This window comes from Nothobranchius furzeri, chromosome 14 (assembly GCF_043380555.1).
Source record: "Nothobranchius furzeri strain GRZ-AD chromosome 14, NfurGRZ-RIMD1, whole genome shotgun sequence".
Classification (NCBI taxonomy): domain Eukaryota; kingdom Metazoa; phylum Chordata; class Actinopteri; order Cyprinodontiformes; family Nothobranchiidae; genus Nothobranchius; species Nothobranchius furzeri.
This window is the reverse complement of record NC_091754.1, coordinates 36,983,158-37,002,653: the sequence shown is the minus strand read 5'-3', so window position 1 is coordinate 37,002,653 and position 19,496 is coordinate 36,983,158. Positions and strand designations below refer to the sequence as shown.

Here is a 19,496-nt window from a genome sequence, read left to right as displayed (position 1 = left end):
AGGAGCCAATATTGTATACTTGTATAGCGCCTTTCAGACTCTGAGGACCTCATTATTATTATTATTATTATTATTATTATTATTATTATTATTATTATTATTATTAACAATCCAGTAATATTATTATTATTAGTAGTAGTAGTAGTAGTACTTGTACTACTACTACTACTACTACTACCACTACAACTATTAATAATAATAATAATAGTATTAATATTGATAATAATAATAATTAATAATAATAAATTAGTCATCCAAATAATGTTTGTGTTGACGTTGGTGAAACATGCATTACTTGTAGAAAATAAGCTTTTGTTTCTGTCCATAATTGTTTTGAAACTCCACCAAATCCTGATTAATTTGATTATTCTTAATATTTTTCAAGTTCAAGACAACCTGTGAGTTTTCCAAACGCAAATTCTGGTTACATAAGCGTTTTTTGGGGGATATTTTCAGTCATTCGATCCGAGCAGTTGGACTTTTGAATGAAAATGCTAGGGCAGCCCACTCGTTGATTGGTCCCAGTCACGTGACCCGATGCTGTGCTTGAACCATTCAAGTTGAATGATTCAGTAAACACTCAGATTAATACCTACAAGGAGTAGATAGCTGCTTCTCTAATTCTTGCTACTTTTTACATTAATAATTTTATCATGAGTGTTTTATTAGTTCTTATATTTGCTTATCTCTTAATTAATTTTTTTCTATCTTACCTTCTTCACCAAAATACCGCAGCAATTTCCTAATGTTGTGACTTGGCACACATATGGCAATAAAAACTTCTGATTCTGAGCGTGTAACTTTGATCACGTGATATGTCAACGATATTTTTTATAGGGATTACGTCACGGATCTCGATGTTGATTGGTTTCTGGAACTCAGTCCCGGAAGTAGCTAGAAGCGGAGACAGAAGCTTCTATTTAAAGGGGGATATATACTGGTGTAGTTTCTCCACGTGAACAGCTTCAAATGTCTCCTGGAGAGTGTCGCTGCGTTCAGCCCACCCCCTAACCCTCAGCCATTATAAGGTAAGGAGGTTTGACTTTAACCCGTTTTCCAGGACGGACCTCAGCTAGCTCACATGTACCAAACTAAGCCTCAGCTAGCTTTACCTCCACTTGTTCCCTAACTTACTTTTATTTAAGTGACGTGTTTAGTCATTTATTTAGTGCTGCAGCAGTTTGGTTCATGGGAGCAAGTGTTGCTGACAGGCTGAGGTCAAACACGCGATGACAGCATTTCCGGTTCTAGGGAAAAGTCCAAATCTCCTTCTGCGTCTCCTGACCTCTGCCCTGGACCTCATCTGAAAGTGTTAGAAGGCCGAAGAAGAAACCTGTGAGATTTAGGGGGAGAGGACAGACTAACGTGCATCTGTTTACGGCCGACCTTCGTCCGGTGTTGCGGTTTAACGTGGGACATTAATAAAGAGTCGGTGACCTTCCGGTAGCGTGGGTGGTCGCTGTTCTCTTGTTTACTGATCAAACCTGGAGAGTTTCAGCTCCAGCGTCTGACTCCTGTTATTATTTTAACTGCAACGTTTCCAGTCAGTCTGGTGTCTTCTGTTGTAATAATAATAATAATAATAATAGTAATAGTAATACTACTACTAATAATAATAATGTGTGTACTAGGTATTTATTATGACACATTTTCTTGGAGAGACCGTGAAACGTACTCGGTAAAATTTGGTACAGCAGGCCGACAGTTGTGTGTTTATGGGAAAACCGTTTGTGTTTCGTTTCTGTGGTCCTGCTGAAAAGTGCAGAGCTCCACATGCCACCTTTCTGTGTGCTAGACAGGACCCGCAGCAGTGTTTAGTTTGTGTGTTTTTCCTATTTGTCTGGAAAGGACACTGTAGTGGTGGTTCCTTTGTTTGTCAACTCACTTCATATTTTCCAACTTTAAAAGCCGCTGCTGCACTGTGGTAACGTTTCGTACGCTGGCAGAAGTTGTTCAGGGTCCAAACTTGAAAGCTGCGTTTTCTTCAAGGTTTATTTTCCAGGTTGGCAACACAGATCCTGTTTTCCATTGTTTCCTGCTGCTTCTCCTGCTCTGGTAAAAAACCATACGCACACCCCAGTGCATGCTGGTCCTATACCAGTGCCTCCTTATACAAAATACCCAGTGATTGTTTTCCTGACTGACTTACAAAGGTAAACAACAAAACAAACTACAAAAATAAACAACTATTAATCCACGAATAAACTTTATAAATGCTTAAAAAAATAAAGTGAACTAATCACAAATTTAAAGAAAATACACAACAATAACACATAAGGAGCTCCAGCAGACACTAAACTCTTCTAAAAGGAGCTCATGCACTTTTTTGTTTGTTTTCCCGGTTCAGTCTCACGGATGTCCCTGACTGACAACCATGAGCAACAGTGATCGGCGGCAGCGGCCGGGGTCCAAAGAGTCACACCGGTGCTCCTGGGGACCGTATATCTCAGCCATCACCAACAGGTAAGCCTTCAGAGTTGCTGGGTGGGTCTGTAATGCCCTGTTAGTACTGACTTACCAACATCACAGCATTTACATAGTTGGATTCTTCTAGTGAGAACCCTGAAGAGCCCGTTTTACAGTTGAATAACTCTGATCTACAACAGTGGGGTGTAACGTGTTTGTAGCATAAACTGTACCAAACACTGTGCCCTAAACAGATTAAAATTTACTTCACAATAAAAACAAAATGTCCTTCACTTTGCTATCCAGGACCACCAACTTGTTTATACGAGGGGGCATGCTGTTCTCTGTGGGCGTCTTCCTGGCTCTTGTGCTGAACTTACTTCAGGTGCAGAGAAATGTCACTCTTTTCCCTCCAGATGTCATCAGCAGCATCTTCTCCTCAGCATGGTGGGTGCCGCCCTGCTGTGGCACAGCCTCAGGTGTGTAAAAAGAAAAAAAGGCTTTAGCGTAGATGAGAGCAACACATCTAAGTATTTCGGCCCTGAGCAGTGCTCCCACCCCTGCTGGGAGAACTGAACCCTCCCTGTGAACGAGAAACCGATCATATCAGAGCCACATCCCTCATTTTAGCGTCCCCTTCTCTTTAGGGAAGTTAACAGCAACTTTTCAAACATTTGCATAGAAGCAGCAACATGATGACCCCCCCCCAACACACACACATGCACAAAGGTGGCAGATCCATTTGAGAAACACTGGACTGATATCACACCCCCTGCACTCTAGAGGGGAGGAATCCTCACCACCTAGTGACATTGTGGGATGGGGCTCAGGACTGGATTCGTGAATGTGATCTGTCCCCTGGGCAGGTCTCAGGCTGTTAGAAGGTCTCCATCAGCCACACTTGTAGAAGCTTGCAATAGCATAGCTGGTATGCATACACACATTTCCCTGTGGGATGTGTAACATGCCCGTCGGGCTTCAACACACGCACGCACGCACACACACACACACACACTGTGGAACTGAAGCAGTACTGTGCTTTGAGGCCCCAGCGAGGGCATCAGCATTGTGTTGACAGTGCTAAAGTCCGTTTAAACCCGCATTCGTTGAGTAGAGGTCACCCAGATGTAAGCTTTGCTGCAACTCCTAACACACTTCCTGATGCTAATTATCAGTATGTGCAGTAATCTTGGGACCAGTTCAATGGTAGGTAGCAGGATGACACACTCACTCTAAACTGATGGAAAAAATAATTAATCTTATTCTGATTTACACAACTGACCTCTTGTTAAAGTCTCATCCTCCACAAAACTAGCTTTGCACAGTCCAACTCATGCATGTGGGCTGAATGGAGCTATATTTGCAATGGCAACCTTTGGGACGCCTTTGCAGAAAACTTGTGTTATTTCTCCTTTAATATTAATAATGTTGTGAAAATACCATTCGAGGCCTAATCCCGGCAGACTGGAACCATTCATTTTTCCTCCTACAGCAGTGATCGGGCTTTTATACCCCTGCATCGATAGCCGGCTTGGTGAACCACACAAATTCAAGCGGGAGTGGTCCAGTGTGATGCGCTGTGTGGCTGTGTTTGTAGGCATTAACCATGCCAGTGCTGTATCCTTTCATACGTCTTTCTGCTGCCATTCTGTTAGGATTACGGTTGCAGCATCTGAAGTTTAAGAAAAGGCTGTGTGATAGTCATGATGAGTAATGTCAATCAGTTAGTGATGATTACTGTTCACATCATCAAACATCGTTTTCTGATTACATCATGAATAAAGTGTGTGTGTGTGTGTGTGTGTGTGTGTGTGTGTGTGTGTGTGTGTGTGTGTGTGTGTGTGTGTGTGTGTGTGTGTGTGTGTGTGTGTGTGTGTGTGTGTGTGTGTGTGTGTGTGTGTGTGTGTGTGTGTGTGTGTGTGTGTGTGTGTGTGTGTGTGTGTGTGTGTGTGTGTGTGTGTGTGTGTGTGTGTGTGTGTGTGTGTGTGTGTGTGTGTGTGTGTGTGTGTGTGTGTGTGTGTGTGTGTGTGTGTGTGTGTGTGTGTGTGTGTGTGTGTGTGTGTGTGTGTGTGTGTGTGTGTGTGTGCGTGTGCGTGTGTGTGTGTGTGTGTGTGTGTGTGTGTGTGTGTGTTATATGGCAGCCAAATTCATTTATTCCTCATTAATGTACACACAGAGAGGTGTGTGGCTTTCCTAATCAAGTCCAATCAGTATAATCAAACAGCTGGACTCCAATGAAGGTGTAGGACCATCTCTAGGATGATCAGAAGGAATGGAAAGCACCTGAGTTAAATATGAGCATCACAGCGACGGGTCTGAATACTTAGGAACATGTGAGATTTCAGTTTGTCATTTTTAAAACTACAGAAATATCTAAAAGCTTGCAGTCGATGCTGCACACATCAGGGGTGTCTCCCCCCCCCACTCTTGTCCAAGGTTTTCATGTTCTATCTTTGAGGACTCTAGTGCGCTGCTGTCGTACGTGTTGATGTCTAATTTGTCCTTGACCCCATCTCCATTAGAAAGTGGACTTTGCTAACAATGTCCAGCTGTCTCTGACTCTGGCAGCACTCTCCATTGGTCTGTGGTGGACATTTGACCGCTCTCGCAGTGGCTTTGGGCTCGGAGTCAGCATCTCCCTGTTGGCAACACTGGCTACCCAGCTCCTGGTTTACAACGGAGTCTTCCAGTAAGTGCCCTCATGCTGTGTCACTCAACACTTTCAATCATTGAATAAAATGGTGGAACTTACTGGAATGAAGGTGTTGAGAGAAAATCTGTGTTCTCAGGTTTGTGATTAACCAGACCAGGGGACGTTTCATTTTTCAAAAGTTTTCTAAACCATGTTCAGGAAGTTCATCAATCCCTCTCACATAAAGTGATCTCAGCAGCTTTCAGCAGAAAAAAACTTTTCTGCTAGCTTGTTTTGCAGACTTGCCATTGTAGCTTTAACATCCGAGTGCTTCTAGAGGCAGTAGAAACTAGGGATGCACCGATACCGGTATAGACACCGATACGATACCAATACCAGTATCAGTAAAAGTTAACCGATACCAATGCAGTGGCTTGAAAATGGCTTCACTGTAACTTGTTATTTCTGTTCACCTAATATTTTAGTTTTGTGATGATTTCCATTCATATATTTTACTTTTTATCTATCTCAGTCTTTTCCTGTTGAAAGCAGAGAAGAAAATCAAATCTGTATTCCAAATCATAGCCTTTTTTTTGTATGGTAGAAGTATCGGTAATCGGTATCGGCGAGTACTCAGATCCAAGTATCAGTATCGTATTGGTTTGGAAAAAGTGGTATCGTTGCATCCCTAGTAGAAACCCACATAGCAACACCAAAGGATGTAAAAGGTGATGTCTGTGTAACAGGCTTTCAAAATAAAATTCCTAAAGTTTTAACATTCAAAAGTTGGAGCCGAAGGTTTTCTCCTATTGGATAACAAAACCTTCACAACTACAGAGACTGTGTTTATAGATCCTATTGTTTGTTTGTTTATTTATTTTATTTATTTATTTTTCCAAAGTAGTTTGCGTCTTTGAGAAAGATCTCACTGGGCTGTGACTAGCTAGCGGCACATCTCAGACATTTTTGGGGGAATTATTAACATTCTCGAAAAATTTGCCAGTTTCTCAATTTGTTGGCATAATTTAGAGCTGTCAGCTGACCACTACCAGTGTTGGGAAAGTTAGTTTAAAAGTCAAACCAGTTCAAAGTTCAGTTCATACATTTTAAAAAGAACTAGTTCGTTTCTTGGTTCAACAATTTTATCTATATATAAATATGTATGTATGTGTGCGGGTTCTACTTTTTATAAACTCTATGGTTAACAGGATGTTTTAGCTAGGCTTTAGCTCCGGAAAAGCTCTGTGAAGATCTGGAGCCAGAACGGCAGAAGAACGAGTTCATAAACCTGTTCACGCACGCCAGGACGAACGCACTCACTTTTCATTCGTCAGGCAAAATACGAACGAGTTCAGTTGGCGTTCCAAAAAATGAACAAACAAATTCACAAGCGATCGTTCACTGAACGCGTTCGGGCACAACACTGACCACTACGTAGTGGTGAGTTGGCTCCAAAGGTGGGAGAGGAGGCTGGTCAGACCTGGCAAGCCCAAATGTATTGTGTTGGTCTACTGGGAGCGTCTGGCGGTGACTGCTGTCAGAGGAAACTGTCTCCATTGTCAATGCAACTGACCCGAGCAGAGTGTAAAGCAGTTGGGATGAGAATCAGCTCCTCTAATTTCGAGACGGTGGTCTTGATGGAGCACGCGATTGACTGGCGGATCGCTGCTGCGTCTGCAGTGATGCTGGCGTTGTACTGGTCTGTCGTGGAGAAGAGGGCGTTGAGCTGAAATGAGTTTTCTCTGCAGGGTGGCTGGGCTCTCCCTTGGAGATGGGGTGAGAATTTCAGTCTTCTGGGAGGGGTTCGGAGTAGATCAGCTGCTCCTCAACATCTAGAGGAGCCAGTTGAGGTGGCTCGTGCATCTATTTAGGATGCCGCCTGGATACCTCCCTGGTGAGGTTTTCTGGGTATGTCCAGCCAGGAGTAGACTTAAAGGTAGACCCAGGACACGCTGGAGGGACTATGTCTCTCACCTGGCCAGGGAACGCCTTGGGATTCCCCTGGATGAGCTGGCCCAAGTGGCTGGGGAGAGGGAAGTCTGGACCTCCCTGCTTAGGTTGCTGCCCCCGCGACCCGACCCGGGTAGGCGGACGATAAAGGGTGTATTAATGGATGGAATGGATTGATTTACTTTCTAAATAGTTGTAGAGTTGTGGCAGACATCCAGAAGCCATCAGGAATGATTTCCAAGAGGGATGCTGGACAGGTTTGGTCGGCATCAAATGATGGAATATTGAGGGCGTACTAGAAACGAGCCTTAAAGACGCGTTGTGTTTAAATGGGCCTTCTTTTCTTGTAATGTGTCTTCAGTCCAGTTGCCAGTTGTCACAGCCCAAGGAGATACAGGCTTTAGGATTTGCTGCTTCCAACTAGTCAGTTAAATCGCTTCATAAATGTTTGGCTGATGTCTTCTCATTGTAATGAGATCATTAGTATTTTCCACTTCACTTGTCAGAAGATATAGTGGCTGATCAGTATTCAGTTGTGTGTATCTCATCTGAAATTCAAATCCTGCTTCGACAAATTTTAAAACCATCAAAGGTTAAGTAAGGAGATGTTCTGTTGTGCCCACCGTCTGTCCCGTCTAGGTACACTTCCCCAGATTTCCTCTACATCCGTTCTTGGCTCCCCTGTATATTCTTTGCTGGTGTGATCACCATGGGAAACATCGGACGGCAGCTCGCCTTGGTAAGAAACTGGAATCATGTTGTAAGGTTTTATCTAGAGGTTGGGAATGAGGTCTGATCAGTAGACGGTTTCTCACACTAGATCCGATGCTGCTTCTTACTTTGGTTTTCACGACTGTGTTCAAGCACCATGACCCAAACATTGCATCAACACAACTGCTAACAGTTATGTGCACCTTGGTTTCATTCACAAATATGAACTGACTCGTGTTTATGTCTGCACAAAAGTGTGATTCTGAACGTAGGAGATGTTCACCATCTCTGGAAGGCTTCAACTGTAGATTGCTGTAAAGACTCTGTCTCTAGTCAGTGACTCGATGCAACCTGCTGGGTTCCTTATATAGGAAACCTTTTACTGATTGGCTTCATGACCTGACCTGTATTGGAATGTTTACTGTGTGAAGGTCCTTGAGACGACTCTTGTCGTGATTTGGAGCTTTATAAATAAAGTGAATTTAACCGACACTGCTAATCGTTTTCTTTACTGGAGATGATCACAGCTAAATCGAGTGTTGCTGAAACTGGAATCATCGGGTCTGCATCATTTATGTGTTTGTGTCACATTCAAGGCCGGCTGGGGAAAAGAGCTGTGAAGAGCGTCTAAATCCTGAAATATAGTTTCTTTATGAACGAACAGCAACGGCTGGGATTCCTACCTTTTAACCGTTGTTGTTTCCCCCCTTTGCAGTATGAACACAGTTTTCTCCAACAGAAGACACATCAAGACTGAGGGATGTCTTGACCATCTCAGGCCTCTGTGATGTCATGTATGCATCATTTCTCAGGCTGTTCAGACGCAGAGGCAGCATCACTCGGGTCGTGTCAAACAAGCAGCAGAACTCCAGATGGACTGCCCCCCCTCACCAGTGAAGACCGTGCTTTACTCGGCTCGTCTGGCGCCTTTGAAAGAGATCTCAGCCATTTTTCTGACTATCTGCTCTCTGCTGAGATGGTTTATGACAGAATGTTGTTCTCTCTCTTATGTGCTGCAATTTATTGTTCATGTAACTGAAAAGGGAGTAGCTCCAAAGCAGATCTCCCACAAATCAGAACCTTTTGCTCCGCTGTGCCAAAGTCGGCAGGAATCAGTTTTTAGGTCAGTGCTCGTCTTGTTGTATCATCAGCCAGGTGCTCTAACATTTGAAAAACATGAAAACGTCAGTTTTCAGTTGACGCCACCCTCCTCTAGCTCTTTTGAGGTGTTGCTAAGAGCGGTGATGAGTCGTGTTTGTGTTCAGGAGCGTGGCTTTAAGCCGAAACCTGCAGCCACTTGAGACAGTCTAACTTTATTATAGGTTTTGTGGACACAAGGTACGTCATTCATGCAGGAAGACTTTCTAATAATATTTTACACACAGATTCACAAATATGCCCTCTGCCAAAAACACACCTTTTTGCCTTCAGGCAAACTATTCTAGCTACTTTTCTCCTGGTAGGTCGAGTAAAACGTGAACGTTGATGCATCATGTAGGGTACTCGACGTGGAAAAAAGACATCAGACATCTTTTATGTAAAAATGGGTACCGTTGTCCATAGAGACGAACCCTTTAGCATACGCTGCACACAACTTAATGGACACTTGCCATTTTGTTTTGTGCTTACAGCAGTGGGAAGTATTTCAATCTGTCAGGGAAAAAGCCAGAGGCTGGTGTCTCCAAACATCTAATGCACGAAGCTGAATCATTCCATCACAGACCTGCTCTGAGGCTATGGCAGGTGCTTTCATATTTACTGTGTAAAACAGTGTTAATGTTGCAAAAACGTGTGTGTGTGTTTTATCAGACCGTCGAGTGGGATGTGATTTGATGAACAACGGAATGCGTGCACAGAGAAGAGCTTTTATCACGAGCACATCTGTATACGCGGTTACTATTGAAGAGACCATAGTAATACATTGTGGTGAAAAGTAATTGAGTATGGGTAGAGTTACAACATACAAGACACAGTATTTTATATGCTTTGCAACATTGGAGAAACCTTTCTGACGTGTTTTCTTGTGACTGAAACCTTTTGTCATAAAATGGCGTTGTGATGAAACGAAGTGTGAATAAATATTTCTACTCAGGAATGTAGAACAAACGACTCTATGATGTCTCTTTCTGCCTGATGCAGATTAACGGGTACCGCTTTTGACTTTTTGTGTGAGCTGTAAAACTTCTGTGGTTGATGTAGAACGTGTGAAAGCCCGAAGCCAAACACCGACCAAAGGGATGGGTGTGTGTTTGGAGTCTTAATGGAGGCAGTAGAGACCCACATGGCAGCAATAAAGGTGAGTTTGTGTTGAAGTAAACTTATAGTTGCACAGTAAGAACAACCAGTCTGTAATTACAACACTTTCCAGGAGAAGTGCTTCACAGAAAGGATCAAATGGACATAAAACAGACACTTCAGCCCAAATCTAGTTAAAAGCCTCTAAATACATATTCAGCTGCATTTTAAAGACAATGTAAATGGTGACTGTGGACTCAACACATACAGCATTACTGGTTAGACAAAACTCTGAGCCATTTGTGCTCCTATTTACAGCTGTGGTGAGTTCTGGGAGTTTCCATAGAACCAAAGTCTGGCATCCGAGTACTCCTCCCAGAGGATGTCCAGGAGTGGAGAGTTGCTAATGTAGATTAATGTGTCGTCTTCCTCACAAGGCTGCAAGCTCTCACTTAAATAATAAACCGCTTCCATTTGGGTTGTTGCCACGTTCCAGGATGAAGACTAGTTTACAAGCAAATGTGCTGTGAGGATGTGATTGTTCAAGGCTAAGTAGCTAGTAAAACAATAGGCGTGATGTGTCATAGCAGTCAGTGCTGTTTTGAACAGCTAAACTTCCCACCACTAATGAATTCATTAATCTTTCTATTTATCCCTGACAAGTAATTATCCACTCTCACAGAAGGGGAGTCAGGAGGCAAGGTTGAGCGCTGCCTGTTTACTCACTTTCCATCTTTCTTTACTTTTTCAGCGGTAGCGGGGAAGAGGGTGGGGAAAGGCTTTTAATAACTCGGCATCATGATTCAGGCAGTTTGGGAGATTCCAGCTGTCCTTGGGATAGGAGCAGGATTTGTAGGGATGTATTTTCAACATCAGATGCTTGAGGACGCTAGTGGGTGCATGGACGTAATTTTCACTTTAGAAATGGGGGGGACACGGGGGGGGGGGTCTTTACAGGGCTGCATGGTGGCACAGTGGTTAGCACTGTTGCCTCGCAGCGTGAAGGTTGCAGGTTCGAAACTTGGCTGCGGCCTTTCTGCGTGGAGTTGCGTGTTCTCCCCGTGCATGCGTGGGTTTCCTCCGGGTACTCCGGTTTCCCCCACAGATCACAACATGCCCTATAGGTTATAAATTGTAAGTCGCTTTGGATAAAAGCGTCTGCTAAATAAATAAACATAAACAGTATGTTCTAATGGGAAACAGGCTTCAACACAAACGGTTGTTTTCTGCTTGGTCCTAGAACTCAACCAGTGTCAATTTAATATAGCGTAATATTGTTTAAGGATGATAAAAAGTGCAGGGGTCAAAACTTGACTTTGGAAAGGGGGGGGGGGGGGGGACATGTCCCCCCTGTCCCCCCAAAAAATTACGTCCATGAGTGGGTGTGCAAAATCAGTTTTTGTGTTCATCCTTTGCAGACTTTGCGCTCTCCTTTGTGTGTATGTGCAGCATATTTTACACATGCAGCGAGTCCCAAAAGCTTTAAAAGGTGAAAGCGTGCAGTAACTATCTGTTCTGTGATAGACCACGGTGCTCTGTCTCAGGGACGACCATCTAAACTGGGGTAGAAGCTTGTTAAATGGTATCAACATGAATTACTGCCCTGGGCATCCATCACTGCTTAACGGGTCACCACAATGATCTGTGGACCACTAGGTATTGATTACTCGTGTGCTGTAGGTGTCAGCTTTAATGTCGCAGCGGCTTGATAGTGTCGCCGCTGACAGCCCCGCTTTTAACTCTCCTCTGATGGATTTTAATAGTGAAATATTGATTTCTTATTGGCCAAGGTCTACTGGCAAGGGCCAGATCATTTGTTGGAGTAATGCCGGACACCCTGTGCCCTACTTCCAATCACTCATGTTCACATGTAGAAGCACAGGAAAAAGGCGAGGATGAATAAGATCTTGTAAAGCTGCGCTGGATAAGTCCACAATCAAGGCATAACCAGACAATGCAGATTTTCCTTGAGGCTGCACGGATACTGGCCTGAACGTGAACACTGCTGGGTGGGAATGCTTCACTGCTGCGTGTCTTAAGCATGGAATGAGGATCTTGGATAGAGGGTCTATATTTAATTTAAGCTTCCCTAGACTGAGACTTGGGAGAGACATTCAGGTAATGTGTTGTGTTACAACTCAGTAGTTGTTCCCCCCAGCCGGAGCGATAACAGGCTTGCTAATGGGAAGCCATCAATCACAATCAGCCTGCTATTTTACCATTGTCTCCCTCTCCCGGCTCTGAGGTAGCAGTAATAGAGGTGGTGATGGAGTTTTCTCTGCAGCAGCTTCAGCAGCAGTAGTAACACATCTCACAGCCATATTTCCAGTCAGTAATAGATGATTTGCCCTGTCAGTGCATTTTTAAGAAGACCATAATGTCCACACGAGCCAGTTGTCTGTGGAAGACCTTGGACTGGAAGAGGAAAGGGCAATGCAAAGCTGGTCCCGTGTGCCTAAAACAGCTAACTGGTTTTAAATATCCAAGTGATTCGAGCATTACCGGTTGATCTATGTCCCTACCCTCATATGGTCACAAGCTTTAAGTAGTGACTGAAAGAACGAGATCATGGATTCAAGCAGCTGAAATGAGGTTTCTCTGCAGGGTGCTTGGGCTCTCCCTCAGAGATGGGGTGAGAAGCTCAGTCATCCGGGAGGGACTCGGAGTAGATCCGCTGCTCCTCCACATGGAGAGGAGCCAGTTGAGGTGGCTCAGACATCTGGTTAGGATGCCTCCCTGATGAGGTTTTTCAGACATGTCCAACCAGGAGTAGACCCAGGGCAAGACCCGTGACACACTGGAGGATAGGGCTGCTCAATTAATCAAATTTTAATCCCAATTACGATCTGAGTTTCGAACGATTAATTAAACAACACGAGCCGATTATTTCCTCCTCCCTCTTGCGCTGCTCCAAGTTGCAAATCAAGCGCTCCTCACATATTGTTGCCAATTTAGCAAATTAGTTGCTATTTCTAACGTCTTTTCAGACCCCCTTCTTGACTTTTTAAAATGTAAAAGTACCTAGCGAACACTGTAGAAGCATCTCTGGTAACCCTTAGCTACTTTCTGGAAAACTTTCGTCGACATTTCTTGCAGATTAGCAAAACACTCCACCTGCGCTTTGGACCGTCTTTCCAGACATTAGGAAAGGGAACGATGTGATGTGTTGGTTGCAAAAAAAAAAAAAAAAAAAACACGCTCTCAGAGCTGGCTTCCTCTTGGATTAACCAGAGTGAGTGACTCAAATGATGCCTAGGCTATATAATCAGCATGGAGAAACCTAGTTCTCCACCAATATACACATAGAAATATTTGACCATTTGTTTTCATCATAGTGCTATTAAAATTTAATGTAATTAAATTAAATGCTGTTTAATTGTTTCTATTATTCAGTCTGAATATTGTTTCATACTTTAACATGTACCGTATAGCACTTTTGTTCAGTGTCCTGCTGTTTTTGAAATTTTTTTTGACTGATATGTCATATTGATGAAAGAAAAAATTATAAAAGTAACATTGATTACTACTGTATATGTTCAACAAATAAAGATTATTTAAAAACATAAAGGAGACAGGTTTTCTTGCAAAACTTTATTGAACTCCTTTACAAATAAAAAGCAACACATGGTCTTTGAAAAAACCTTGTCAAGCATATATTTCAGAAACCATTGCAGTACAAACGTCAATTTTACCTGCACAAATCAGCACAAATGAAACACTAAAAAAAGTAGAATATTATGGTCCCTTTTGGAGCAGTCTGGGGGGACGGTGAACTCTGAATGACCTATAAAATAAAGTTTAATATCTCAAAAACCATAGCTGCACAAACGTCAGTTTTACCTGCACACATCAGCACAAACGAAGCACTAACCGAGCAGCCTATTTGCCTGCACTTTTGAAGCTGATGGGGGTCAGCTTCACAGAGCTTGTGAGACAGGGTTTTTTGTGTGTGTGTGTGTGTGTGTGGGGGGGGGGGGCGCAACTCCGATTGCTGTGGCTGGGACAATCATTACATTAACTGATGGGACCTGTAAATAAATAGTTTAGAAATAGATAGAAATAAGTTTCTCACGCCGATAAATATGAATTAATCCCTCTGAGGACACATTGCTAGTGTCCCCCCCCCATACAGCACCACTTGACAGGACTAAATAAATATTATGCAACATTTTGTGGCCGTCACTAAAACACCTGTTTAAATGTTTTTTATTTATGTTTTAAATGCCACTGTATAATTCAGTATTTGCAAGATATTGGTTGGATATTTGGGTCTGTATTGGTTAGGCTTAAATGAGTTAAACCTCATAAAATTGACCACAATGATTAGTACTGTCAATAGTATTGTACTTGACATAGTAGATAAAAAACAAATACGAAACATAGTCAAAAATTGTGGAAACAAACGATCAACCGATTATCAGGACCTGGATATGATGACTGTTAAAACCATCATAGAATCTGTCATTGAACCATTCACTTACATTTGTAATCTATCACTTTCTACTGGAAATTTTCCTGACTCAATAAAAACAGCAAAATTCATTCCTTTGTACAAGAGTGGTGATAAACATAGTTTCAATAATTACAGGCCGGTGTCACTGCTTCCACAGTTTTCTAAAATATTGGAAAAAGTATTTGTATCAAGGTTGGATAAAATCATTGAAAATAATAATATTTTAAACAATGAACAGCATTGGTTTAGAACTAAACATTCCACAGCAATGGCAATAGTGGAATTAACAGATAAAATATCAACAGCAATTGACAATAAAAATGACTTCATTAGTTTTTCATTGATTTGAAAAAAGCATTTGATGTCATTGATCACTCAAGGTTACTTCGAAAATTAAGTCAGTATGGAATAAGAGGTGTGGCTCATCAATGGGTTAAAACTTATTTAGAAAAAAGGAAACAGTTTGTTCAGATAAAGGACCATAAATCAAAACTATGTGAAATTAATTGTGGAGTGCCACAAGGGTCAGTCCTCGGACCAAAACTGTTCATTTTGTTTATTAACAACTTGGTAAATGTATCTAAGACACTCGGTACCATTCTATTTGCAGATGATACAACACTGTTTTACCCAGGATCAAATACTGAGGAGGTGGCTAAAGTGATTAATGATGAACTGATTAAAATTAAAAAATGGTTTGATATAAATAGATTGACACTGAATCTTAATAAAACAAATTTTGTACTGTTTCATGATAAAAAGAACAGTGGTGTGTCATTGGAAATCAATGGGATTGCAATTCAAAGAGTTAAAGAAACTAAATTTCTTGGAGTTCTTATTGATGAAGACTTGACATGGAAATCCCATATTAGTTACATAAAATGTAAAATTGCCAAATCCTTAGGAGTTTTACATAGAGTCAAGTTTTTACTGACTAATTCTGGTTTGTTGGCATTGTACAATTCACTGGTTGTTCCATACTTGACTTATTGTGTAGAAATCTGGGGAGCAACATACAAAAACTACACACAACAGAAAAGAGCTCTGAGAATCATCAGTTATATTGCCTGTAGAGATCCATCAAACCTGTTGTTAATTAAATATAAATTACTGAAATTTCATGATTTAAAAGACTGGAACATCTTACAAACCATGTATAAAGCCAATTTAGGTACTCTGTCAACAAACATTCAGGGGATATCTGAAAAGAGAACTAGTAATTACATGCTGAAAGAAACTGATGTGTTTACAAAACCTAGATTTAGAACTAAAATTAAGGAATGGAATATATCTGTAAATGGTGTTAAATTATGGAATAACCTTAAAAGGGAAATAAAAAAACTGTCATTTAATATATTCATAAAATGTACCAAATTGAGTGTACTAAATAATTATGAAAATGTAAATTAAATCAATGATCATGATCACACTGGAATTTAGAACAGGAAAAGGTTAAAAATGAATCTGTATGTGTGTCTGACAAATGGAAATTATATATAAATTGATTATTTCTTCTGAAAAGGGGGAAATTATGAGATGTTTTTCATCATTCTGCTCCTTTTCGTTCAAATTAGATTTTTTGTTATGCATTTCTTATTGTTTATATGTTTTATTTTTTAATTTTGAATGAAATAAATGAAGAAAAATAAATAAATAAACCTCAGTCCTTTGGGTCATAAACTATGAGCAAGTGTGTTGGTCTTTTTTTTTTTTTACCAGGAATCAGGAGTTGTTTTTGTCATTATCTTGTTGCTTTCTTTTTCTTTTTGTCCGGATTGTGCCCTGAGCAATTTTATGACTGAATAAATAAACAAAATAAAATAAAAATAAATAAACAAATAATAAATAAATAAAAATAAAATAAAAATAAAATCAAGATTCATGGAAAAATCATCTTAAATGATCGAGATCTCAATTTCAGTCACAATAATCGTGATTATCATTTTTGCCATAATCGAGCAGCCCTACTGGAGGGTCCATGTCTCTCGCCTGGCCAGGGAGCACCTTGGGATTCTCATGGAGGAGCTCGCCTAAGTAGCTGGGGAGAGGGAAGTCTGGGCCTCTCGGCTTAGGCTACTGGTTAGGGTGTGTGTGTGTGTGTGTGTGTGTGTGTGTGTGTGTGTGTGTGTGTGTGTGTGTGTGTGTGTGTGTGTGTGTGTGTGTGTCTGTGTGCGTGTGCGTGCGTGCGTGCGTGTGTGTGTGTGTGTGTGTGTGTGCTCGGTCTTCTCCATCCCCAGTGAGTCGTAGTGGATGGCTGCTTATATTGAGCCAGGATCCTCTGGAGGTTTCTTCCTGTTAAAAGGGAGTTTTCCTCTCCACTGTCACTAAATGCTTGCTTAGTATGAGGATTGCTGTAAAGTCACTGACACTTGTCAGTGACTTGATGCAACCTGCTGGGTTCCTTATATAGGAAACATTTTTACGTACTGATTGGCTTAATGAACTGACCTGTGTTTTTTTTGTATATGATTTATTTATAACTTTTTCCACAGTTACATCACATCCACATACCTACACACTCAAATAACATAAAAGAAAGAAAAAGAAAAGAAAAGAAAAAATAAAATAAAATAAAGAAAAAAATGAAATAAAATAAAACATGCGCTGCGGTAACAAATAGGCAACCAAGTGATGCCAACGCGCCTCTTTAAAGAAGTCTTTCCAGTAGTCGCCCCTTTAATATTGCACATAATTAACATGAGTCTCAGTTATGGTATAGTCCCTGACGATTTCAAAACGGCGGTTATTCAACCTTTGCTCAAAAAGCCTGGACTGGATGCTTCGCTGCCTGCAAACTACAGGCCCATTTCGAAACTTCCATTCTTAAGTAAGGTACGAGAGAAATGTGTTTACCACCAGCTCTTGGTTTTCATGGATGAGAATGCTATTTTTGAGACTTTCCAGTCTGGCTTCAGACCTCTACACAGCACGGAGACTGCTTTGGTTAGAGTGCTCAATACCATTTATCTAGCAACTGATAGCGGTAATTCTGTGTTGCTACTTCTGCTGGACCTCACGGCAGCCTTTGACACGATAGACCATGAAGTGCTGCTTCACCGTCTTCATCATTATGTCGGGATTTCAGGATTAGCCCTGGAATGGTTTAGATCATACCTGACAAATAGAAAAATGTGTGTTAGGATGGGAAGTTATTCCTCAGAGTACTCTGATCTACCTTGGGGGGTACCACAGGGCTCGATATTGGGACCTCTGTTGTTTTCTGTTTACATTCTGCCCTTAGGTGACATCTGTCGCGAGCTTGGAGTTCAATTCCACCTATATGCTGACGATTGTCAGCTGTACCTGCCTCTGAACATGTCAAGTGGTCTCTCTATTTCTATTCTTAACTGTTTGAGGAAGATCAAGACCTGGATGAGTGAAAAATTTCTGAGCCTAAATGATCACAAAACAGAGGCTATGTTGTTTGCTCCAAGCATACATTGTGACTCTTCACTAACTGACTGTGGGTCATTTAATGGCCAGCTGACTACATCGGTGACTAATCTTGGTGTTAAACTGGATAGCGCCCTTAGTTTCATACCCACATCAATGGAGTGATCTCCTCCTCCTTTTTCCACCTTCGTCGGCTGGCAAAGATCAAACCATTTTTGTCATGTCATGATCTTGAGATGGTACTCCATGCTTTTATGACGGTGCGATTGGACTACTGTAACCCTGTTTTAATCGGTGTGAGCAAGGGCTCAATAGCCAGGTTGCAAATGGTGCAAAATGCTGCTGCCAGATTTTTAGAGGGCAAGCGCAAGTATGACCACATTACTCCTGTCCTGGCTGCGCTCCATTGGCTGCCCATTGGTGTAAGGATTTGTTTTAAAATACTCTTATTGGTTTTTAAAACGTTAAATGGTTAGGCCCCTCCTTACTTGGTGTCACTGCTTCAACCGTACACCCCTACATGGTCACTCTGCTCGGAGAACCTCATGCTCCTCTCGGTCCCAAGAACGCGCCTAAAGACACGTGGTGATAGGGCCTTTGCTGTGGCAGGTCCTAAGCTTTGGAACAAGCTTCCTCAGCATAAGGGCCTCCACCTCTGTTGCGGTTTTTAAGGCAAGGCTAAAAACCTACTTTTATGATCTGTCTTTTAATCTTTCTAACTCGTTTTATTGTTTTACTTATAGCGATCTGTGTACTCACTGTATTTTTTATCTGTATCTTGTGATACAATGTTTTTATTTTCTGGACTTAATGTTTTATGTTTTTACTTGATCAGTGTAGCGCAGTGTGGCATCTTTTTGCCTGTAAGGCACGATTTACAAATAAAGTTGAGTTGAGTTGAATATGCCGGCGATAGCTCTACAAGGCCGAGGTTAAGTGTCCATGTCGAGTGTCACAGAGGTCACATGGTCTTGGAACGGCCTCCAAATTTTGGCAAAGTCAGTTTCCGAGCCCCTCAGTATGAACCTTATTTTCTCTAGTTTCACAAAATAGAAGGCATCTTTAATCCAGCGGGAGTGGGTCGGTGGGTGAGGGTCTTTCCAACTCATCAGGATAACTCTCCTTACCAATAATGTTACCAATAACGTAAGGAAGGCAACCAGATCAGCAAAGTGAGATGGCAAGGAGTGACCAGCAGGTAGCACCCCAAATAAAGTCGTCAGTGGGGATCGTGGAACCCTCCAAGACACAATAAGTGAGAGTGATCGAGCCAGACCTTGTCCAAAGATCCAGAGTAGTGATCCGAGAACTCCAGAGGGAGCAGAGGTAGGAGGCTTGGTCAAAAGCAGGCAGGGTTCAGAGTAGGAGAACATTTGGAGGAACACAGAAAATCTAGAGCTTGTGCTGAGGAGTGAGACAGCCAAACTGCAGGCAGACGAATGTGACAGGCATCTGCTGATTACAGGAGTTCAGGTGTGCCAGATGGAGGTGAGATACTGTGGCAGGAGCCAGCTAAGTCATGACAAAGTAAACAACTTATGTTCATGCTTCACTTTGCACAGTTCCATGATGCTGGTAACGAGTGATAAAAGGCATTTGTCCGTAAGCGTGAGGTGATTGTCCCCGACACACAAGTGGAACGAGCTGATGTGTTTGTGTGACACAGTAACACAACGCGGCACATCAATGAGGAACATGGCGATGATGTTGAGCGTG

At 41.9% G+C, this 19,496-nt stretch overlaps 1 protein-coding gene across 3 annotated transcripts; it reads left to right on the top strand.

Annotated features, from left to right (window-relative positions):
- The first annotated feature begins 866 nt into the window (after positions 1 to 866).
- Positions 867 to 8,687, top strand: insig2 (insulin induced gene 2). 3 transcript variants are annotated; one of them, XM_015965739.3, is made up of 7 exons: positions 867 to 1,028; positions 2,348 to 2,463; positions 2,713 to 2,885; positions 3,902 to 4,023; positions 4,929 to 5,095; positions 7,628 to 7,727; positions 8,415 to 8,687. In XM_015965739.3, exons 2-7 carry the CDS (start codon positions 2,375 to 2,377, stop codon positions 8,454 to 8,456), a joined length of 693 nt encoding a protein of 230 aa, XP_015821225.1. In that variant the 5' UTR covers positions 867 to 1,028; positions 2,348 to 2,374; the 3' UTR covers positions 8,457 to 8,687. The 3 variants fall into 3 exon arrangements, with proteins under 3 accessions (XP_015821225.1, XP_015821223.1, XP_070400598.1); XM_015965737.3 differs by having other exon boundaries at positions 3,899 to 4,023; XM_070544497.1 differs by lacking the exon at positions 867 to 1,028 and adding an exon at positions 2,025 to 2,153 and having other exon boundaries at positions 3,899 to 4,023.
- The last annotated feature ends 10,809 nt before the right edge of the window (positions 8,688 to 19,496 follow it).

What these genes read in the sequence shown, in the direction of transcription:
- insig2 (XM_015965737.3), top strand. Translation starts at nt 2,375, where the DNA reads ATGAGCAACAGTGATCGGCGGCAGCGGCCGGGGTCCAAAGAGTCACAC. An exon ending in GTTTACAACGGAGTCTTCCA is followed by an intron (nt 5,096 to 7,627) that starts GTAAGTGCCCTC and finishes TGTCCCGTCTAG; the next exon opens with GTACACTTCCCCAGATTTCC. An exon ending in TCGGACGGCAGCTCGCCTTG is followed by an intron (nt 7,728 to 8,414) that starts GTAAGAAACTGG and finishes CCCCCTTTGCAG; the next exon opens with TATGAACACAGTTTTCTCCA.